This window comes from Misgurnus anguillicaudatus, chromosome 2, assembly GCF_027580225.2.
Source record: "Misgurnus anguillicaudatus chromosome 2, ASM2758022v2, whole genome shotgun sequence".
Classification (NCBI taxonomy): domain Eukaryota; kingdom Metazoa; phylum Chordata; class Actinopteri; order Cypriniformes; family Cobitidae; genus Misgurnus; species Misgurnus anguillicaudatus.
In genome coordinates this window covers 44,449,933-44,475,109 of record NC_073338.2, presented here as the reverse complement: position 1 = coordinate 44,475,109, position 25,177 = coordinate 44,449,933, and the positions used below count along the sequence as shown (strand labels likewise).

Sequence of the window (25,177 nt, the reverse complement as noted above, 5' to 3'; positions counted from 1 at the left end):
TGTGTTATTATGTTCAACACATACATAATTATAAATTTTATTTTAGCAATTAATTAATTAATTAAAAAAATGTCTGAAAATGCTTTACAGTAATAATAATAATAAAGACTGTTATATTGTACGCAGGTGAAGTCACGACTTTATAGAGGACGACCACACGATTCAGTTGGTTCAATTTTCGAGCTCTCTCCCTCCACTTCTGAGCTCCTTCAGCCTTTGGTACCTCCTGAGGAGCGAGATAGAGACACGGCTAAAGAGTGTGTGGTGGAGGGAGACTTTGAGGAGGCGTTGAGGGAAATCTCACGAGAAATCTCCTCAGAATTCTCTTGTGCACATACCAATGATAATGTCACAAGCCCTGGTAAGATTCCTGAAACATTATTGTGGGATGCAATATACTTTAAGCCCTTAAGACCTGAAGGTCCTACTGGAATTATTCTTTAAAGCAACACTATGTAGTGTTAGAACAACTTTTAACTGGACAAATTGTACTGTTGCTGCAACCTGAGCAGCCTCCTAGCTGCTACAAGCACACTCTGAAAGTGGCGGTGGAGGGTAGAGCACACAGCCCCGCCCCTCCCCCTGCTTACAGAAGAGTGTCTGATACCAGGCACTGTTGCGCTTTTCAACCACATGGGGGAGCTGTAAGTCATTTTTCATGGAAACTACATAGTGTTGCGTTAAAAAAGTCAACCCCTATTTTAGTTAATATTAAAAATGTTATAACTAGATTTCACGCTAAAAGTAAATGTGTTGTAAAAATGAGTAGTATGCCATTCCAAACATACCGTACGTAAATGCTTTACAACCTTCGATGTTGACCCTGACATACAACTTATTGTGCATCTTTGATGATGAGTTTCCATGTATGTGTGTGACCTGTAGGTGGCGACACTGACTACAGCAGCAGTGATGTGCGCTGGCGTATTCAACAGGAATCGTATGTCCAGGATCAGTATGTGTTGACGTGCTGTTCTCTGAGTAGTGAAAAGACCTTTTCCTCTGCTACCCACCAAGTGGAGAGCTCTGCGCTGGGCATGGGGTCCCTGCCACATGGCCTGGAGAGAATAGAGCCTCCGCAGGGCAGAGGACTCTCACGCTGGGAATCTCCATGGGCACAGAATGTCAACTGTTTAGGAGAAACCACATCAGGAAAGGTGAAAGCAGTTGGAGCTTGATTGTGGGTTTAATTCTAATGGAAACATATACTGATAAAACATATAGCTGGAATGGACATTAAAGCTGCAGTCTTTAACTTTTGACTCTATATCGCCATCTCTGTTTGGAACATAAAATTGGAGATTACTTTACGTTACATACTAAACCGTCTAATGGGGCGTACACACCACACACAAATTCAAGCGCGAGTAGATTACATACAAAGTCAATGCAAAGACGTGAATGGATGCCAATTCACACGGGGCAATGCGAATGGCGCATATTGGGACACGCGTTATTCACCTAAAATGGGTCTTCTGCGCAAGTTGAAAAAATTCAACTCAAGCTGAATATTCGGCTGACCCAACGTAATATTGAGCGAGGAACGTGATGCAAATTCATGACACGAGCATTTTTTATCAGATTCGTAATGGATTCTGCCAACATAGTGTTATTTCTAAATGACCTGAGGCCGGGATCAGGGCTGGATTATCCATAGATGGGATAGGGTCAGGGGCGCAATGAACAGTTTCAAGGGGGGTATGCAAGACAGAATGTTGGGCCCCTTCCTTTAGATGATTGTTTGATCTTCAAACCATAATGTGTAGCTATATAAAATTATTCAGTTGAGTGCGTTTATTTAATTTTACAGGTCGCATTTGCAACTAAAAGTAAATCCATGAAGCAATAAATAAATAAATTTATTCGAAAAACGAATAGCCTACCATTTTAATCTGGAAAGGCAGAAAACATTCACGTAACTGATTTTAAATAGATCACTAAAAGAATAATAATGCATGGAGATGCATTTCTGAACCTATGGAAATCTATGGAAGGCGCTTTGAAAGTCGCGGCAGTCGAGTTTTCTGCGCAGTTTTAGAAGCGAAATGTGTACAATTAGGTTTAGCCTAAAATAGTTAATTCTTCAGGGTTCATATTGATGATCTTATAGTCCATTTAAAAATGTTCTTAGGAACTGACTGTATTCGTCAGAAAAACACTATCTTTATGTCGCTGTTCTCTGTGTGTGTGGTATGTGTTCCGTCCTCCGCTCATGACAAAAAGGGTGGCCGGCAAAAGTATTAAAAAATAATATTACGTTACGTATTATGTTTAGTGTGCGCTTCTCCTGCACACGCCCTTCACCAGTGACACAGAAATTGCAAAAAGCACAATCGGCTAAAGTTTTAAATATAACGTTGATTTTTAAAAGTCAAAAGCATGCGGCAATCAAATGTGCTGCTGATGAACATGGACATGCAAATTTAATTTCTTTGCACTGAAGGCTGTTTTTTGAAAAGCGATTAAAGTGATATACTTCATAATATGACTTTGCACATCCAACAACAGCTATATCATTACAAAGATAATACTGCATGTTTTGACATTTGGTAGCATATTGCAGTAGTTTATATTTGTTACGTAATGAAATGCACGGTGTTCTTTTTTAATGTTCTTTTTCTTTAATATTCACAACACTTATCAACAAAACATTGATTAAAATTAAGAGACAAATTATGTTAAACGAAATTCATTTTAAGCAAACATTTGAAGCCAACAAATCTTAATTTAAACTCGAAAATTATGTCTTATGACTCACTCCATTTGTACCGTCATATTAGCCTTCAATCCATTACAATATATGGCGTTTAAAATTACAGTCTAATCTAATTAAATTGAAACAATTAAGAACATTACAACAATATTTAAGCACAACAATACTCAAACATAAATATAAAACAGACATTCTCTATCAGGATACATGTTAAAAACAATCTGATATAGCGTTTATAATAGCTGCACTAACTTTACTATTTTGGGCAAAACCTCCGTTGCAAACCTGAATAAAAATAAATCACTTTCACTTTGAAAATGATGCGCTGTCACATTAAATCCAGCTCTTAGTGATTTAAAATTTAACTCAATGATGGCTTAGACAATTCTCCTATTTCATGTTTATTTAGAAAATAATATTTTTAACTACGCCTATTGTCCGTCTTAGAAATGCAATAGTTGTTAGCGGTTGCTATGCTAATATTTCCTTAAAGGATAATTCCGGTATTTAACACTTTGAGTCTCATTTCTGGTTTGTTTTGGATGAACTACAGTGATGGACACATAAATTTTGACAATGGGTCGTGTCTTGAGTTTTTGACTCGTTTAGAAGCGTCTCTCGACTGCCCCAGAACGGAAGCCAATGGCCATGCACAAACACGTCACCAAAACAACACTCAACGTCCACCTCCAAAACCGCGCCACTCACCGAGTGGCCCGCGGTGCTCGTTGATGATGATTAAAAACAAGTTGTGTAGCGAAATACAGTTTCTGTCGTGTTTTATTTGGCATTTTGTAAAATTCCATTGACTCTCTTGGAAGACTGTTTGCTCGCTGATATATCACTCCGCCGCCGGGAAACAGAAAAGGGCCTGTTTGTTTACATGAGGTTGTAGTTTTTTCGCTCGGTTTCTCTCAGAAGAATTTTTTCCCATATTTGTAGGGCTGGACCAGAATATTCGAATATTAGTTCCGTGGGTTGACATTCGATTTTCAGTTTTGAGATTCGAATATATATATATATAAATATTTTACAGCGTTAATGCAGAGCTTTTGCCAAGCAGGAAGTGCGCTTCACGCTCCCGCTCTATAGGTGGCGCAGACAGACCAACATCCATAGCCAACAGCCACCAAACGGCACCAGTGTGGAAGAGATCGCCTCAAATGGAAAACGCGCTTCCTGCTTTGACATTCACGCTAATAATGTTGTAAATAACATTCAGTTTCTTGCAAAAACTGATTGATTTGCTTCACAAGACGTCAATATGTCACATGGAGTTATGGGGGATTACTGTTGTATTGGATATATATGCTTTAGCTCTTAAAGTGTGCGGATCTGTTGACTTGCATGGCGGAGCACCGGGGTTTCTGCAAAATATCTTCTTTATTGTTCTGCTGATGAAAAAACATATTGGATGGTGTAAGTGTTAAAAATAAACTTGATTTTGAAAGTATGCTACCGTTTTATTACAGTTTGTTGGACTACGTTCATTCATGCTTCAGACTCAAATATAGAGCGGAAGTATATACGCGGTTGTGAGGTATCTGAAAAAATAGTTCCACTATAGCAAATAACACGGATTGAAATCATACATTGCGCCAATATATTTGTTTTTAATCATCAACGAACACCACGAACCACTCGGTGAGTAGAACAGTTTTGAAAAAGAACGTTAAGTGTTGTTTTAATGACATGTTTGTGCATGGCCATTGACTTCCATTCTGAAGCAGCCAAGAGATGCTTCTAAATGAGTCGAAAAGTCAAGACTCGACCCATTGTCAAAATTTCTGTGTCCATCACTGTAGTTCATCCAAAACAAACCAGAAATGAGACTCAAAGTGTTAAATACCGGAATTATCCTTTAAATAAAGCCCTTGCTGTCCTTTTGTATTAACACAAATATTTTTCATTTTTCATAAAACATACAGTTTGAGGATCAGCATGAACGCTTTTTAGTGGCATGTGAGATCTTACCTTGAAATGGCAAACTGTAGGGCTGTCGATTATTTGTGGTAACTTTGCATAGCAAACCCACCAAACTGATCCCAAACCAAAATGTTGCCTACCCACCCAAATCCATACCCGCACAATCAAATTAAAAACCACCAGAACCGCCAAATATGTAATTGCATCTACTAGGTCATGTTTGCACGCTGTTTTTTAAAAGTGTCTCAATTGTACTTAACACAAAGTCATTTACAGTAGTTTTATATTAATTTACTTTACATTTTACTACAGTGTTAATAACTAAACATGTACAATTAAAAAAAAAAACGGAAAAGTGCTGACGGTGGGGCCCCCAAGCGTACTCATGGGCCCATATGCCTGGCATACTCTGAACCCCCCCTAACGGCGCCCCTGGATAGGGTGAGTGCTCTGGGGCACCAGCCTGTAGGGGGGCACCAAGGGCTTCACACTGCGACCAAACAATTCAACCAGTGTTTGAAACAGCGTGAGCTTTTTTTACAAGTACTTGCGCATGTGAGACTGAAAAATTTTGATTTTTTTGTTATATCATGTTAAAAGAAGAGTAGTTCAGGAGCACACAGGTGAGCAGTGGTGGATTTAGGCATGGGTGACCAAAAACCGAAATGCGCTAGCAGGTTTTTACCACTCATTTGCATGTCAATCATTTTATGTCACCATGGTTTGTGGTTGTATACACTGATAAAAAACATTATTGACATTAATCAAAACACTTACTTTGTCATATTAAGAACACTGTCATTGCTGCTGTAATCCTTGGGACGATGTCGCTGAACTTTTTTCACAGCGATCAGCTGTAAAATGTTTTGGTCCTGCTCGATTTTCGTAAAAAAAAATTCATAAGATTCCCTGGGGTCAATGTGTTAGCATGACAGAAGCTTGATGCTTTCGGGAGAACAAGCAACCGGCATGTTTCCGTCTCCCGAGTGCCTTTTGGACCTGAACTCCTTAAATACAACCTTATTGTAAAGTGTATAACCCTATATCCCTCTTTGCTTACAGTGTTCATTAAAACGTACTAATTAATTCATACACTACCACCTTAAATCTTTAGATCAAAAGATTTTAAGATAATGAGAAACATAATACATAAATAAAGTCTGGACTTGCACTGTTTGTGTTTAGACCAGCAAGCTGTTAGACCACGACGAGTCTCGTCGCAGACAGAGGGCGCTAGCTCGCTCTGCTCTGGCTGGACGAAGTTTCTCGTCACCGCAGGGCGACCTGGACATGCACCGCCTGAGGAGGGCGCTAGAGAAGGTCTCATTTGAGCAGGCAGTGGGGGGACGGCTGGAAGAGAGTGACACAGATACTCAAAGCACTCCACAAGGGGCTCAATCTCGCCCCAGCCTGACAGATTCCAGTAAGACACAGTCCACAGTCCTGTACATTTGTGACGTAGTCTGTGATAAACCAAGCTAAAATCATTTTTTGTGATTTACTGTTTTCTGTGTAAAATCATGTAAAGAACATTCTGTGAAAATAAAACTTTGACTTTTTCCAGATGGTCTCCTTTTCCCCGGCTCCCCGCTGGACTGGGACAACTTCACCGAATGCCTGTTTTCAGCCGTTCCTCCAGGCGAGTCCCAGGTTGCAGGAGCGCAGTGTCGCTCTGTCATCCATGGCACGCTGGGTGGAAAGTCTTTATCCTGGGAAGTTTGTGTGGATTTGTCCTCTCTGTTGGCCACTGAGAGCACAGCAACCCCGCCAACCGATACTGGATCCTGGGATGAGATCATTCACCAGCTGACCGCACGCTCCGTCATCAGAGACTTTGAAAACATGGCCGAAAAAGAGACGGATATAGAAAATGAGAGAGGTCAGAACGAATTACTAGATAAAAACCAAATGTCTTTTTTTCAGAAACACAAGGCTTATACGGTTGTGTTCATATCTGCTTGACCTGATACCCGTTTATCTATACATCATATCTGCATTTACTGTACAATGTGATGTCACACAAACCCCACGCACTACACCACTTTCTATTTCCAGAAGCTACTTGATATTGACAAATGTAAACATGATTGCATGATAATAGATAAGTATATACAGGGCCACTAAACAGTTTCAGCCATGTTTCTCTTAATTTTATTGTTATGGCGTGTATGCTGTTGTGTATGCGTGTGTAGGTCCATCAAAGAGATACCGAATGAAAGCCATCCAGACCAGCAAAAGCTGTGGAGTCATCTGCATGTACACCAGCTTCACCACCACAGATACCAATGTGAGAGGTCAACCTGACAACAGAGACACACGAAACACAGGTGCACGCTAACAACACAAACACATGTTTTCTGACAAACTCTGCAAAAAAACAAACAAACAAACCATCACAGAAATTCTATTAGATGTAATGGTTTAAATGGGAATTTTATTGGTTATAATGGAAACTATAATGGTTTCTGTTGGTCTCTGGTATGTGTTGAGTTCTATTGGTGGGAGCATTAAATCCTACTGGAATATGTCCCAAAACATATTACATGAAGTAGTTTTAATGGTTCCTATTGGTATTTTAATGAAAACCAGTAGAATTTCTGTGATGGTTTCTATTGTTATTACACCGATGAGCCATTACGTTATGACCACCCCAGAGCTAATGCCTTGGCCTCCAAATTCACCTGACATGAACCAAATTAAACATAAGTGGGGATTTGACTTAGCAAAACAGTTTTGCGCTACCTCACCACCACCACCACGCTATATAGGGGAACTGGAGGACCTGCTGTTGACTTAACTGCTGTTTCGCAAGCTAAATTAGGCACTATTAGGCAGGTGGTTGTAATGTAATCTGTGTATGCACAAAGCAGAACTTCTTAAGACATAAATTTTACAATAAAAAGTTTGAATTAACCCTTTGTGTGTGTCTCAGGTGTGCGGTTTGGTACGAGACACGGGTCTCATTCGGGCAGCAGAAGACAAAGGTTGTGCTCGGTCGGATTTGGCCGCCGTCCCTCCAGCAGAGGAAGTGAGGATACTGAAGACACACATGCCTCGACGGGTAAACTTTATGAATGCATTTCTTTTGGTTTAAAATACACAAACAGTGCATACAATACGACATTAACCACAGCCCAACCAGTCTTGCGTACCCGTACCCAGATTTTGAATGTTGGGCTGCCGTCCATCCAAAAACATATCTATACAGATAACACACACCTCCACAAGTCACCATTCTCAAATGAAGACACAATGGGTATCTTTTATTAATAATTGCATATATTTTTCGTATTTGTACGCACATTTGAACTTCTCACGAAAACTTTCCGTCCAATTCACAACACGTGTATAAGTGGCCACGTGCACGAGTATGGCAATTTGCATAAAACACGGCCAAACCAGCTCCATATAAAACTTTACGCAGCGCTTGTCCACAGGAAATTTTAGAGTAGTTTGCAATCAAAGCAAAAGAGTTAGGAAAGAAATCCATGATTATATTATTAGTGGTAAAGTTCCGTTTTGCTTTGCATTTTGGATTTGGGAGGTTTTGCTGTGGGTGGAGGAAACCAGATGTGCTGTGTATCCACCTGAGTAACAGATATTGGTAAAAAGAATTATATGAGATGTGATAACAGACTTAATGACATCACAAGAGACGTGCATCTGCATCAAAAATAAAACAGACAGGAGATCAAGTGGTTGATGTTTGGACTTCACATTATATTAAATTACATTTACATTAGGCATTAAAGGGGACAGAGAATGAAAAACCATTTTTACCTTGTCTTTGTAGAATAATGGTAGTCTACCCGCATTCACGAACATACAAAAAGTGCTAGACATGCTAAACATCTCAGTCTCATAGAAATTCCTCTTTTAGAAATGTCAGCCAGAAAACGGCCCAATCTGAAAAACTGATGCTTATGACATCACAGGCATCTAACTGCCCCTCCACTTTAAAATAATTGGCTACATTTTTTGAGTGGCAGCAAAGTCAGCCAATCAGTAATGAGATTGAAAGTTAAGCCAATAGGGGGAGCCAAATAGGTGCAAAACCACTTGTTTAAAATCCCCCTCCCTAATAGAGCTATCTGAGAGAGGTTTTTAGAAAGCTTCTAAGGCATTACAGACCCAAACAAAAATGTTTTTGTCTACATGTCACATCACAGAACAAGGATAAATACCCCAATCAATCATTCAATGTCACCTTTAAGCAGACGCTTTAATAGAGATTTTAAAAAGTGAGGAAGCAAAGCGTGAAGATTTGTCAATAATATGTGTAGAAAAAATAAAATAGCTGATATAATAATGTATAATATACTGTGTATAATAATAATATATAAAATATTATTATTTACATTATAATTAGTCTAGTATTTGATTATAGCATACGTGATTATTGCGTATGTGTGGTATTAGTTGAGTTTTTTTCCCCGTACATTTAGAATACATTTTTGGATCAAAAAATGTTTTGGAATCATGATTTGTTTGTGAAATGTGGGTATGGATATATTTTCACGCACAAATTTGTGCGTACACATGCTTAGTGAGACCCTATCCCTTCAAAAAATTCCAGCTAAGACCAGCATAAGCTGGTAGCTGGTTTTAGCTGGTTTAAGGTGGCAGTAGCTGGTTTAAGCTGGTCCTCCCAGTCTGGCAAAGCTGGTCAAGCTGGAGGGTCAGCTGGTGGGTCAGCCTGACCAGCTAAGTCCAGCTAGACCATCTTAAAAAGTGACCAAACACAACTAGACCAGCTTAAAAAGTGACCAAAACACAGCTAGTCCAGTTTAAAAAGTGACCAAAACACAGCTAGACCAGCTTAAAAAGTGACCAAAACACAGCTAGACCAGCTTGCTACAGCATTACCAGCTAAAACCAAGCTGGGAGACCAGCTAAATCCAGCTCACCAGTTTATGCTGGTCTTTGGTCTATGCTGGATTTTTCCGTAGGGAACGGAAGTAGCGATTTTCTTTTTTCCCTCCTGGTGATGTATCCGAGTGAAACCGGCTTCTGAAATAAAATAAGGCAGAGCTGGACCTGAATTCGTCCATCAATAACTGATTGGATCTTTGAAGTTGGGTTGTGTTGCTAATTGCCAATCGCTACAATCTTTTCCCGGATCCCGTCTACTTGCCATTATCGGAAGTAAAGAGAGATTGTTTTAAGGAGATTTGCAATTTTTATCAAAGATTATGAGGGCACATGATTTTTTTTTTTAATGAAGCTCACATATAAGTCATTTGTCAAAATACCACAATATTCCAAAACAAATTTTCATTTAAATTAATTGCGACTTTAAGCTTTTGTGAAATTGTAAAGCTATAAAACAATGTTCTTGTATAACAGAAGCAAAACTTAGTTCGGTTCAGTGCATCCCTGTTGTTTTCATTTTTAAACAGACAGAGACGACACCCCTGCATCTCCGTGCAGCATGACATCCTGGGACAGCAGTGAGTATATGAGGGATGAGAAAACAATCACAAATGTAGTATTTATGTAGCAGCAGTGCAGTGTGGGAGTCATGATGTTGTGTCTTTCAGGCACAGGTGGAAGCATCAGTCCATCAGCGGTGTCATCACGCTCTCAGCGTTCTGTGGAGAGTTTCTTTGGGTCCAGGTCAAAGTGAATTCACATTATATTTTCCTCAAGACATCTTATGACGCTAATCTTATAATCAGTTAAACCACATGTTACTGTGAATTATGTAATTGCCATATATTTCTGGTGTTTAATGATCCTGTTGATTTTGATCTTTAATGGTCTGTGTGGCACAAGTGTGACTTGCGTTAACCCAGTGCTTCTCATTTATTTTCTGTCACGCCCCCCCCCCCCCCCCCCCCCCTAGGAAGAAGTAAAAATTTCGCGCCCCCAACTCTCCGCAGCGACTGTAAATAGTATAATTTGTCTATAAAATGACACATCTGCAAAACATTGTATCCTTATTAACATTAAAGAAAACACAAAAATAGAAATATCGATCAACTTACAACAAATGATAACTTTATTAACATTGTTTTTTAGTCTGTAACAGAAAAGACTTAAAATGCATCAATTTGCCTGAAAAAAAATCAATCCTTATTTAAAGTATAATATTTTTTGACCATTTGATACTGAAAAATTAAATTAAATATAATCAATAAATAATAATAAAAACTCAAGCGGCTTATCAGCGTGATTGGGCTGTAATGTCTATAAGTGACAGTGCAAAAAAAATCACTTCCTGATAAAGTATTTTCCCCGGGGTCTCGCGCGCCCCCCCTGGTGTCGCTTCGAGCCCCCCCTGGGGGTCCCGCCCCACTATTTGAGAAGCACTGCCTTAACCTAAGGACGTCAGGGCAAATATACAATATATAAAACATGCCATAGCCTACATTTTTTTCAAAGTTATGGAGTTTAATCTGATGTTTAAAATGAAAGTTGCTTCGGATCTTGACCTGCTTGGTTGAGTTGAGATGAATCTTGTAGATGACCGCTGGTGTTTTTTACTGTGTTGTGCAGGTTTAGTCTAGGCAGACACAAGAGCAACAGTGGCTCAGGAAAACAAGCTCCTCTAAAACCTCACTGTCTCTCTGCAGAGACGGACAGACAGACAGAAACAGACACACCTGATTACCTGCCACTGGTTGGTAAAATTCATCTATATCTAGCATCTCACTATGGCTTGTTAGAATACTAGCATACTAGGGGTGTCATAATTCTCCAAATCCAGAGGTGGAAAGAGTACTGAAAATTTGTACTCAAGTACAAGTACAAGTGTTGCTAAAATAATACTCAATTATAAGTAAAAGTACTGGTGTTAAAAATGTACTTAAGTAAAAGTACAAAGTACCCCTCTTAAAAACTACTCAAGTACAAATTACTTTTTAGCCGGTGATATTTATTGAATAAACATTAAATCCATTGAATGAAATCAGAAATATGAATGGATTAAAAACAGGCAATTTGTGTTTTATACGAATTGTAACGACGGGGAAGGAGTTATGGGTCCTGAATTGACGCGTGCATTAGGCTTGCTAATAACAAAGAAATGTATTGTCCATATCTTAGGATGAAGTTGAATATGCCAGTCCATTTATTATCATGGCACATAAATCAAATAAAGACAAATAAAATACTTTACAAAACTTCAACCTTCATAACAAATAAACAAAATACGAACGTAACATTAGCACAACCGATTCACACGGTCAAAAAAGTTTGTTTGACCGTCAATTCCTTGCCACCTGTGGCTCATTAACACAAACTTAAATACATCACCAAGGCTAATGGCGCCATCTAGTGTCAAACAAAGAAACTCAATATATAATGGCTCCAACATTCCGGCCCCTAATTGTTAATGACATAAGGAATAAACAATTTTAAATCATATAATAATATAAGGAGCCATTAAATAGATTATCATCATCAAGAATAAACAATTGCCGCCTTTAACAATAAAGGTACATCATATCTCATTTACCTTTCACATTTCCAATAAAAGACAAAGTTTTGTTATAGGTCTTATTATTGTGTTTGTTTTGGTTTGAATTCGTGCAGATCTAACTAAACCCTTTTTATCTGGGTAAGTTTCTACCACTCTACCAAGTAACCAAGAATTGCGTGGGGCTGAAGGATCTGCAATAAGAACAATATCATCTGGCATAAAATTATGTCTTTCCTTTGTCCATTTTTGACGTTCTTGTAGCAAAGGTAAGTACTCTTTGATCCATCTTTTCCAAAACAGATCTGAGAGGTATTGTATTTGTTTCCACCTTCTTCTTACATATTGATCTGATTTGTCAAAAAGACCTGGAGGATAGATGGGTTCTCTCTTCATTGTAAGAAGATGATTGGGGGTTAGCGCTTCCAAATCATTTGGATCCTCAGATATTTTGGTGATAGGTCGATCATTGAGAATTGCCTCAGCTTCACACAGGACAGTATGTAATTCTTCATCATTCAGTGTCTGCTGATTTAAAACAGAGGATAATACCTTTCTTATCATTCGGATGATACGTTCCCATGCACCACCATGATGAGAGGCTGCAGGTGGATTAAAACTCCATTTAATTCCTTTGTGTGCTAGAGCCTTGGTGATTTTACTTTGATTTAACTCTTTAAGAGATTTTCTCAGTTCCTTTTCGGCACTAGTGAAATTTGTTCCATTATCGGATATCATGTGACATACTTGCCCTCTTCTGCATATGAATCGTCGCAATGCATTTATGCAAGAATCAGTGTCCAATGAGTATGCCACCTCCAAGTGAACTGCCCTGCTGGCCATGCAGGTAAAAATTACGCCATAGCGTTTCACACAACTGCGACCTCTTTTTACCTCAATTGGACCAAAATAGTCCAACCCAACATTAGTAAATGGAGGAAGATCTGCAGTTATTCGGTCTACAGGCAAGTCAGCCATTTTTTGCTCACCCAATTTACCACTGTGCTTTTTGCAGAAGGTACATTTTGAAATAACCTTTCTGGCTAATGCATTGGCGTGGGTAATCCAATAATTTTCTCTTAAAATGGAGAGCAAATGATTTCTTCCACAATGACCATTTTGTACATGAATGTGCCTGAGGATTAGAGTAGAAATATGCTGATCTTTGGCTAAAATAACCGGGTGTTTCCTTTCTTTGGGCATAGCAGCTCTGCACAATCTCCCACCAACTCTCAGTATCCCATCTTCTAAAATAGGGCTCAACTTACGTATAGCACTCTCTTTTCTTATTTCAGATCTTTCTGATTTTAGTAGTGAAATTTCAGTGCTAAATTTTTCCCATTGACAGAACTGGATTACAGCTTTTTCTGCTTCTAAAAGGTCATCTGAAGACAAGCATGGACCTCCAAATGAAGCTTTGGTTTGTTGCAATCTCTGTTTCAACACATTGTCATCTTTCAAAGTCATTGTCAATTGTTTTCTTTGGCGACTTACTTCAAGTAGGACTTTCCTTACTCTCAGTATCCATGCAACTGCGGTTTTAAGTCTTTTCCAATCTGAAAAGTAATTGATTAGCCTATGGGTTGCATTCTCGATGACCTCAATAGTTACAGCATTTGCTGAGAGCTCCTTCTTCAGCTCTGGATCATTGTCAACAACGTTTAAGTCAATGTTGTCTTTTGACCACGTTGAAACTGGCTCTTTCAGAAATTCTGGTCCATTTAACCATTCTTTGCTGGTAACCAATTGTTGAACAGTCAATCCTCTGGATGCAACGTCTGCAGGGTTTTGTGAAGTATGAATATACTTCCATTGTGTTACATCTGAAGCTTCTCTGATTGCAGAAATCCTGTTTGCAACAAAGGTACGGAATCTCTTGTTTTCATTTTTTATATACTTTAGGACAGATGTGCTGTCAGTCCAAAAACAAGAGTTTTCCAGTTGAAGCTGTAGTTGTTTTCTGAGCATTTTATCAATATTTACAGCTAGGACTGCAGCAGTCAACTCCAAGCGAGGACTAGTGACTGATTTTAGGGGTGCCACCCTAGATTTGCCAAGCAGAAAGGAGACATGCACATCATTGTTACAATTCTGTAGTCTTAAGTAGGTTACAGATCCATATCCACTTCCACTGGCATCTGAAAAATGGTGTAGTTGGGCACTAGCCAGTTCTCCAAAATTAGATGGTTTCAGACATCTGTCAACTTTGAAAGTGTTCAACTGATCCAAGTCAGTAATCCATTTAGTCCATCTTTGCTCAAGAACTTTAGGAATCTCATCATCCCAGTTATGGTTTGTTCTGCATAACTCCTGTAGGATAAGTTTGACTGGAAGTGTCAATGGTGCAAGATATCCTAAAGGATCATACACTGAACTTACTACAGACAAAATGCCACGTCTGGTTGGAGTTTTTTCTTTGCAAACAGTTTTAAAATTAAAGGTGTCAGTTTGCACGCACCATTGAAGACCTAAGGCTCTTTCTACTGGTAGCTGGTCTCGATCCAGATTGAGCTCATGAAGATTTTTGGATCTGTCTTGTTCAGTAATAGATAGTAAGACCTCTCTGCTGTTACTCATCCATTGTGTTAGATGGAAACCACCTTTGTGACAAAGAGCAGTCAGGTCTTTAATCATTTGAATTGCTGCTTGTTCTGTAGGTACGCTTTTGAGGCAATCATCCATGTAAAAGTTCTTGTAAACAGTGTCAATTACTTCCTCACTAAAGCAGTGTTCATTGTCCTCTGCAGTTCTTCTTAAAGCGAAACATGCACAGCTGGGAGAGGAAACTGCTCCAAATAAATGAACAGTCATTCTGAAGACAGCCACATCCTGCGTAACATCTCCATCTGGCCACCATAGGAAGCGTAGAAAATCCCTGTCTTCCTCTGCCACTGTGACCTGATAAAACATTGCTTTGATATCAGTCATGAAAGCAATAGGTTCCTGCCTGAACCTCAAAAGGACTCCTATTAATGAGTTGGTTAGATTAGGACCTTGTAGAAGTTGACTGTTCAAAGATGCTCCACTGTACTCTGCTCCACAGTCAAAAACTACACGTAATTTACCTTTTCGAGGGTGGTAGACACCATGATGCGGAATATACCACACTTTACCATCATCTCGATCCAACTGATGCTCTGGCACTTTCTCAGCGTAACCTTGGCTCATCATATCATTCATAAAATCAGTATATTCCTGCTGAAATTTCATGTTTCTTTCAAGTTTTCTCTTCGTTCCAAGCAGCCGTTGTTTGGCAACGTTAAGATTGTTTGGCATAGCAAGATCTTTCTCTTTGAAAGGCAACTTCAAACTATAATGTCCACTTTTAAAGCTCACAGATTTCTCCATAATTTCCATAAACCTTTTATCCTGCTGGGACATTTCTTCTTTGTCATCTGACAGCTTTTCACTGAAATCATGCTGGTATTGCTTTTCCAATAGCAATTCCAATGTTTCAACAGACACCCTATTTACTCTAGCAGTATGTTGTTCATTTTGAGAGCTGCCTAGCGAACCGTTTACAACCCACCCCAGTAGGGTACGTACGGCGTAAGGACCATCTCCCTGGCTATTCACTACTTGCCATGGTTCAAGTAATTTAGAGGCGTTGGTACCTATCAACAACTCTACTTCAGCTTGAATATGCGGAATGTGAATACCATCAAGATATGGCCATTTAGTTAGGTCTTTTTGTTCAACAATGTTTGCTGGGCTTACTGGCATTTGTTTCTGTGTGTAAACTTCTGGTAACCCATAAAAAACTTTACCATTGAGACTTGAAATCTCCAAGTTGTTTACCACATAGCTTGAAACTGTCGTTTTGGGACTCATTGTAAGTAAACTAATTTTGGTCTTTCTTCCATTTAGATGCAGCTTTCTCATCAGATTTTCTGAACAGAAAGTAGAAGTGCTTCCTGTGTCCAGAAATGCATAAGTCTGAATGACTTTGTTACCTACTGCAGACTTTACTTGGACTGGAAGGATAGGCAAAATATCATTGTTACTCCCGGCCCCTGTATGACCACATGTCTGTGCAGAAACAAGCACGTTATTAATTGAAGGTTCTGCATTCTGTTCATCATTCGTGCTGACAGCTTTATCAACTTTGAGCTCTTTAGAAAAAATGTGAAGAACACTGGGATGTTTCTGGTTGCATACTTTGCAAGTTAGGCGCCTTTTACAGTCTTTGCTTCTGTGTCCAACGAGTAAGCAACCAAAGCAAACAGCCTTTTCCTTTATAAAGCTTACCTTTTCCCTATGTTTCTTCTTGCCAAACTCTTTACATTGCTCCAAAGAATGCCCTTGTGAACAAAACAAACAACTAGATAAGTTGCTTTTAGATTGACTGCTTGAATGTTCATCATTTGTACTTTTGGTTTTACCTACAATGGGTTTGTCAACATGGATAACATTGGTAGCAAAACTGTCTCCTTTAAACTTTGGTTTTGACTGGGATTGGGACTTAAATTTATAGATGTCCTTTGGTTTACCAGTGGGTTTTGTTTCTAGATTTTGAATTGACCCAAATATTGGATCTGAAATGACTTTAACTTGGTATTCAATAAATGTGACAACATCACTAAATCTTGCTCTTCGTTTCTGTCTTTCCATGATGTCACATGCAGTTGTTCTCCATTTTTCTCTGAATTTAAATGGAAGTTTTAGAATCACTGTTCTCATGTTTGTTGGCATGTCCAACTCTTGCATGTATTGTAGGTCTGCCATTGCATTGCAACATCCACGTAAAAAGAGAGCATACTCCTGAAGAGCTGTGATATCCTCATACTTAATCATGGGCCATCCAAGCACCTTTTCCATATATGCAGCAGAAACAAGATAGTCTTCTCCAAACTGCTGTTTAAGCATGGCTTTAGCTGTATCATAACCCCTTTCAGGTGCCATATTCATACAACTTCGTACAATTTCTCTTGGGCGCCCTCTTGTGTATCTTTCAAGGAAATACAAACAGTCACCTTTGCTTGTTTTCTCCTCGACACAATATTTAAAAGCTTTTGTGAACAAACTGAATTGTAAAGGATCCCCTTCAAACACTGGAATCTCACGTGGTGGCAAATGTTGAGACTTTTGTTGCAGTAAAAGTAACTCTGTCATTTCCTGTTGCTTTTGAAGTATCTTCAGTGTATCTTTAGGATTTACTGAAGCAGTTATTCTGGGCTTTAATGCATGTTGCTGTACAGGTTGAGATAATTCAAGTTGTGAAGTAGCATTTATGTAACTTTGCAAAGAAGTCCCCTTTTGTATTTCAACGTGTGGATAGAGAGATGCAGTTGTGGTTTTTGCATGTTTACGGATATAGGATTCCATCCCGTCCGCTGCAGTGCTACCTTCCTTTTGCTGCTCAAAAGTCCTGATCACTGATAGCTTTGCATTGGAGGCTGCAATTTTTGCTTCAATGTTCATTTGTTCCTTACGTTTTTGTAGCATTTCCATTTGTTGCTCAATTTCATGCTTAGCTTTTAAAGCCTCTGCCTCAGCGACAAGAGCTGCATTTTCCGCTTCAATTTCAATGCGTGCAAGTTCCACAGAGCTTTTAGATTTGCTGGAGCGTGAACTGTGGCGGCTACCACTGCTGATCTGTGTTTGTATATTTGAAGCACTATCATTGGGTTCAATTTCACTGGGAGCACGTCCACATTCCTCATGTGGCATATCCAACCATTCATTTACCACATCATTAAACTGTTCAGCCCATAACATCTTGGCTTTGAACCATGTTTCGTGCTTATCCTTCTCATCATCAGGCAATAAAGCAATTATAGACTCATGTGCTTCTCTTGCTTCCTCACATTGTAATATAAACCTTTCAAGCATCTTCTTGACCACATCTTCAAATTCCTTATTTCCAAAACACTCTTGAATTGACTTTTTTAACTTAGAGGCTGTGTTAAACTTTGATTTTCTTAATTTCTGCAAAGTATCGAGTTTTGCCATTAACCCTTTTTCAGTAAGTTTAACATCTCTCTTTCGAACAACATTTTCAGCCTCTGCTTTCTGTGTTTGAGACTCAAGCTCATTTTTATCTGCCATTTTGAAATATTTAAATACTCACAGCATGTTTTAAACCCATAAGCATTACCTTACAATACTTTGTAAACATGGGTAAGCTAAACAAGCATTTAAAGAAAACACAAACAAATAAGTACTCTTTTTTTTTCAAAAACCCTTTTTACCACCAATGCGCATTGGATTTGTGTTTGTTCGTTTCGTGTGTACACACAGTTTATGGCCATTCAAGTTCAAGAGAAAGCGCTTTCATACCTCAGTACCAGGCTGAAGACTCAAGTGTTCGTGTACGCTGTGTCCTTTTACAACTTCATAGTCCTTTGAAATCCGCGAACAAAGAGAGCAATAATCCACAGAAAATCCGATAAAACGAAACAGTCCCGAATGAACATCATCCGACTCCAGATCAGCTGCTGACTTTTACTGTAGTCTCCCAAACGATCGGATTCAAATGCCAAAGTTAATAAAACTGATATTCAGGCTCCTTTGGTCAAACTTTTTTGACTAAACATGTAACGACGGGGAAGGAGTTATGGGTCCTGAATTGACGCGTGCATTAGGCTTGCTAAAAACAAAAAAATGTATTGTCCATATCTTAGGATGAAGTTGAATATGCCAGTCCATTTATTATCATGGCACATAAATCAAATAAAGACAAATAAAATACTTTACAAAACTTCAACCTTCATAACAAATAAACAAAATACGAACGTAACATTAGCACAACCGATTCACACGGTCAAAAAAGTTTGTTTGACCGTCAATTCCTTGCCACCTGTGGCTCATTAACACAAACTTAAATACATCACCAAGGCTAATGGCGCCATCTAGTGTCAAACAAAGAAACTCAATATATAATGGCTCCAACACGAATAAACACATAGTACAGGAATTTTGTCTGTTTAAAGAATGTTAAATGATTTTAACAGCAGCTATATTATTTCATATTGTTTCTTCATATAATTTTTATCAAGTTATTAAAATGGTCTAATGTTATTATTATTAATGAATTATGATGCAACATAAATAAGCTTGTTGGGTTATTTTATTTAAAAACAGATTTTTTTACATTAACTCATTCCCCGCCAGCCATTTTTCGAAAAGTTGCCCGCCAGCATTTTTTATGATTTTCACAAACGTTTTACAAAATGCCTTCCAGGAAAATTTTCTTCTAAAAATATATAAACATACAAATACATCAAATGAAAGAACAGACCCTCTACTTTCAAACAAACAATAAAAAAGTGAAAAACAGTTTCATCCTATGTTTTCCCTGCTTATAAAGTCTTAATTATTGGTATTTTTCTTTACAAATACACTTTTTTTTGCAAAAAGCTGAAACAATTGCATTTTTGTGAAGTAATTTAGTTAGAGATCAGATTCAGAACGAATATCAAACATAAAATTTGTAAATAACGTTTTGGCTTCAGTTTATCCATAAATTGGGTAAGTCCGCTATCTAGTGGACAATCGCGTATTGCACATTAACATAAATTCTTCAGAAACACGCTTTTTATGCAAGTGTTTTTTTCTTAATTTACAAGATAACTCGTCAATGGCGGGGAAGAGTTAAAAATATTATTGGACAAGACAGCTTTGAAAAAGCACCCTACTAATATTTCAAAAGCTAGCATTTAGCACTGACATATGTGTAATTTAGACAGGCTGTCAGTGCAGTTAATGCTACGCCAGTGGGACGCGGCAACAGATGAATTTGATAAAAGAGTCCTTATTAGACTGTTTATTATTATAAGCTTAAAGCACTGGTTCAATATGAATAATACAATGTTGACAATGACATGAAATTTAACTTTGAGCGCCATTTTACAATGCTAAATCTTTTTTTACGGTCTATGTGCTCGTCACATAGGTAACTGAAGCTCATGTTTCAAGTGATGTTTTCAATCACATTATCGTGAGGTCTACCCAACATTAAAAACGAAAACGATCACATAAATATGGTTATAAGTCTTCTAACCATAATGTGATTTTTGAGATTAGAGGCTGAAGTATTGTAAGCCGAAATCACTGCAGATGGCAAACAAAGTTTGCATTACATTTGCACGCTGTCTCCTTTCCTTCCTCTGTTTGTGAACAACTCCCAGGTGCGGCCATGGGCACTCATCATCCGGTATTTCTTCGGAGTTTTTTATTAATTCAGCGTCCATAACTTTGACATTAAAACACTAAATACAACGTCACAGTGAAGGACGCGCGAGGATCGATTGAATAGCTCTCCGGGGACCGGGCTTTTTTCCCGGTCCAAATACAAGGGTTTTTATTGGCCCGCCCACGATCAATTATTTCTATTGGATATCCAAATGCTGTCAAAGATTTGAATATTAATTTAATTCAAATTCTACAAGTACTTAGTAACGAATGTGATTTTCAAAGTAGCGAAGTACATTACTTGCCTTAATTTGTACTTAAGTACATATAAAATTACAGACTTAAAAATGTACTCATAATAGTACAACTACTTAATTACAGTAACGTGAGTAGTTGTAATTCGTTACTTCCACCTCTGTCCAAATCCTCAATTCGATTACATTTTCGATTCTAAGGCCACGATTCAATTCATTTTTCGATATTTACCTTTTCTTTTTTTGAACCACAAAAAAGATATGCCATTTTTCGATTAGACGTTTATGAAATATAATATTTGACTTTGAACCCGGAGATGCCCTGCCAAGTTAGTCGTGCTGCCAGTGGAAAAAAATGGTACACGCACATACCTGATAAAACGAAACTTTCGGTCAGATAACATTGAAACACTGACACACTGTCAGCACTTTGCACCTTAAAAACGCACTTTTATTACAATCAGCCGAGATTGTGAGACTATACCCTAATAAGTCATGTTTAAATGCTTTTTTCATAACTCTTAAAGGGATAGTTCACTTTAAAATGAATTCTGTCATCATTTACTCATACTCATCCTCAGGTCACTATCTGCTGTGTGTTTACCATCATTTCTCAAAATGTCTTCTTTTGTGTTCATCAGAAAAAATAAATTCATACCGGTTTAGAACAACATGAGGATGACTAAATGATGACAAAATTTTCATTTTAAAGTGAATTATCCCTTTAAGCAACTGAAATAAGTTGTTGTGAAACTTAAACAGATCTCAGTTCAGAGAACCGACCGGTCCTGGCACAGACGCCGTTCTGCTGTGGCGTTAAATAACAACTTTCGGGATTTAATAAAGACGCACAATATATAATTAGCGCTGACAAGGTGTGGTCTAGTTATTTTTGCAAGGATCGCAAAAATAATTTTCACTCAAGTATCTTCAGCTCTGCTTATTTGCGACACTAAACTAATTTGCGCTGCTCTTAGTAGATTGCGTTAGTCATTATGGAAATTAGCTTTTGCACATGTTATTTATTTTTCGCCTTTTTAGTAAATAATCACTCAGTATTACCACTTGCATCTGCGCTATTTAGGAAACTAGCTTTATGAGTTAACATAGGTAACTCTCATGTGGTTGGTTTTGATATTGGCTGTCCTGAGGCCATTATAATTGTGTCATGAATATTTTTTTGACCACTCTCTACCAGTGATTCAAACCGAACTTGCCAATAAAATTTCATTAAGTGTTAATTTATTAATTTTAAATATCTTAACAAAATGCAACAGGCATGTAAAAACGATTGCCAGATGCAATAAAATATAATTTCATCAATTTTAATTATTATTATTATTAAATTATTGATTTTATTTCTCTAACACCTGGAGGAAACTTAAAAAAACATAATGAAATGAAGAATATCCATAACACTGTTATAAAACAACATGACAGAATATTAATACTTAATTAAATTTTAATGATACATTCAATTTCTATCACTGGTAAAAAGTGGTCAGACACAATTATAATGGCCTCGTGACAGCCAATGTTAAAACTAACTACATGACAGTAATGTTAACCCATAAAGCTAGGTAGCTTCTTAAATTTGATAATTAATCTGCTACATCATGTTTATGACAGATTTATGACAAGTTATGTTGTCTTGGTAATGTCAAGTTATCATGACATAAACCAATACATCATAACGTGTCAAGTTGACATCTCAAACATTGTCATCTTTGTATTAAAAATGACATAATTGAGCAAATGACACTTAATGACAGTTGTGATAAATGTGCATCAAATCTCAAAAGTCATATATGCACACCCCTTCAAGTAAAGTGTTACCCCTAAACCTCACATTAACTGTAAACATATTCTTCAAATCTGATTGGTTGATTGGAATGTTGACCCGGAAAGATCTTTTTCATCTGGCAAAATCAGGAAGGCCTTTTGGTGACAGGACTGGACTGAAGCCTCCATGCATATAACTTAACAATGCTAAGCTTTAGTATGACAAAGAGTCATGAAGCCAAAATAACTCACCTGCTTCTCTTATCACAGGTGCGTTTGCAGCTGGCCTCAGGTGCGTTCTTGCTGTCCGAGTCATACTCGGAGTGTATTCAGATTCCTCTGGAACGTCTAAAAAGAGCATCTCCATACCCCAGCCACCGCAACAGTCTGAGCCCTCCCTTCCGCTGTACCTCCCCACCCGCCGTGGCATTGGCTTCATCGAAACACAGTGCCCCCCACAGGCCAGAGGACCAAACTTCAAGCAGAGTGCTTTACGCAAACCTGCGACGTCATCACGAAGAACCCCTTGGCATGTTGTCAGACCCCCACAGCTCAGAGGAGGGCGGAGTCCCACAGGCTGACAGTGGGCGGGGCTCTGAGACTGACATGTGTGAAGCACCTCCTGTAGATCCAGCAGAACCACAGGGAGAGGAGCTGGCACAGACGGATGTAGAGAGCTCGAGCTGGGCTACGGCTGTAGCTTTGGCCTGGTTGGAGCACCGCTGCGCTGGGTTTTTCGTAGAGTGGGAACTGATGGCAGCCAAAGCTGATTTCTGGTTGAAGTGCCAATCGCTGCCTGAAGGAGTCGACCTGGCTGGGTTGAGGGCAGCAGCCAGGCAGCTTTTCCTGCTGTTACGCCACTGGGATGAAAATATCAAACTGAATGTACTTTGTTACAACCCTAATAACATGTGAGGAAGTCAAATTTAAGATGTTGAAAACCAGCTAGGACTAGCAGACTCATGTTCTTAACTGAGGAGTTTTAATCCAGGAAATGGTGGCTAGATTCATCAACTTTTTGGCCCAAATCCGGCCCGTAGTCATCTGGGGCCTCATTTATAAAAGGTAAAAACCGACCTAAATTTGATCTCACAATCATTACTTAAAGGTATAGCGGAAGATTTTTGTTTTCCGGGTGGATCACCACTGTTATTGGTCATCCCAGATGTCAATCATTCTGATTATATGCTGACGTATAACCGTCGTACGAGGGTCGCAAGAGAAAAAGTGTCTACGAATTGAATGACAAGAAGAGAAAGGACTATAAAGAAAGAAACAAGACCAGAGTGTTTATGGGAGACTATTTTACACACTGGCATGAGCTAAAAGGACAGGTTGGGCTTCTCACGCGAAATTTCTACTGGAAAGGTACATTTTGACATGCGATTTGGAGAAATCCATTTAAAATCACTGCTAGTAAAAGTTGATGTAAGCTATGATTAGCGATGCTAGCCCTGACACAAGTCACGAACCGCACAGACACGGTAAACATGCCGACAGCAACTTGTAAACAAAGCAAAGAGAAGAACTGAGCTCCTGCATGCTCTCTCTCTCTCTCTCTCTGTCTCGTGCACGCGTTTAACAGGCGTTCCCTCTCGGGAGGAGGGAGAGTGTTGCGTTTGCATTTTTAAAAAAATATTGAGGGGCGGTTCTTTTAAATAATTCGGGAAAATCTTCCGCTATACCTTTAAAAGCGTGTACGTGTAACTCATACAACGAATGTGCGCACAGAAACGCACGTATACATGTGAAATCTATAAAAATCGCAAATAATCTTGAAATTGAGCGCAGCTAAATAGTTTCAAATCTCCGCATTGAAACGATGCCTAATTAATGTCATTGACAAAAAGCACCTCTCAATGTTTAAATTCTTTACGATCAGCAAGAAAGACTTCAATTTCCAAAAGCCTGCAGCAATTGGACATGCAAAAGTGCGCACGTCTGCTCAGACCCGCACCTGGCACTAAGTACTTTTCCACGTCAAAGACAGTTTTTATAAATATGGAAACTTTACGATCAAATCTGTGCGTACGCACGCTTTATAAATGAGGCCCCTGGTGTGAACGCAGAGTCACCGGCCGCCACTGGCACACACTTTACGATGAAATCTGTGCATCTGCACCAGTAATGTGCGGGTCAATGTATAAACTTCGCACCCGACCAACGTTTTCAACTAAACCACCCGCAACTCGGACCGCAAAAAAATACATATAATATATATAATTATTTTTATTTATAAATATATAAATAAATAAATAAATAAATAAATATATATATATATATATATATATATATATATATATATATATATATATATATATATATATAGTACCGACCCGCTTCCTGGCTCACATTTTTTAATAGTAGTAATTGTTTAAAATAGTTAATTGGCATCTTTATTTCAAACGACCCGACCCGAATATTATAAAAAATATTTTTGGATGACTCGTAACCACAGGTGACTGCAGGCACCTTCTCATTTTGGATCATTCCGTGCATCACTGGTGCGCACCAAGCGTGCCGCACAAGCCCTGAAAAGTGAAGCCAAAACGTCTCGCCAGTGACCGGTCCCAGTATAGGTCATAAAGCCCGCCTCCCCATGTTATTCAATGGGACTTGAGACCAACTAAAAAAATTAATTACACTTTCAATTATCTTTTTTCCGAAGCTGGCTTCTGTCATTTACTGTAGTTTTTATCACGCTGATGTAAATTCAAATGTTTGTTTTTAAAATAGGTTTGTGTTTAGTTAGTTATAATGATATTAAAACGGTGGTGTCACGTCATGATTGACAGCTGTGATATCGTGTGATATGCGCATTCTACGAGAGCGAGGGCGGGGTTTTGACTTCGCGCCTTCCCTTCCTGCTCACTACTGCGCATGACTGGTCCCGAAATCGCTATTGCGCAGACTCAAGACCCAAGATGTCAGCGCCATATCGGGACACTG

The 25,177-nt window shown here is 38.6% G+C and overlaps 1 protein-coding gene across 4 annotated transcripts in view; it reads left to right on the top strand.

Annotated features, from left to right (window-relative positions):
* The window catches only part of vwa5b2 (von Willebrand factor A domain containing 5B2), a 67,506-nt gene extending 43,044 nt beyond the window's left edge, over nt 1-24,462 (top strand). For 3 of the 4 annotated variants that reach the window (XM_073856323.1, XM_073856333.1, XM_073856318.1), the window contains 10 exons: nt 127-361; nt 886-1,157; nt 5,825-6,062; nt 6,204-6,518; nt 6,832-6,966; nt 7,572-7,700; nt 10,039-10,089; nt 10,180-10,261; nt 11,138-11,261; nt 22,499-24,462. In XM_073856323.1, the coding sequence (XP_073712424.1) occupies nt 127-361; nt 886-1,157; nt 5,825-6,062; nt 6,204-6,518; nt 6,832-6,966; nt 7,572-7,700; nt 10,039-10,089; nt 10,180-10,261; nt 11,138-11,261; nt 22,499-23,143 (2,226 nt within the window). In that variant the 3' untranslated portion in view covers nt 23,144-24,462. The remainder of the gene's footprint in view (nt 1-126; nt 362-885; nt 1,158-5,824; nt 6,063-6,203; nt 6,519-6,831; nt 6,967-7,571; nt 7,701-10,038; nt 10,090-10,179; nt 10,262-11,137; nt 11,262-22,498) is intronic. The other variant, XM_073856321.1, reaches the window with a different exon arrangement.
* Nucleotides 24,463-25,177: the final 715 nt, after the last annotated feature.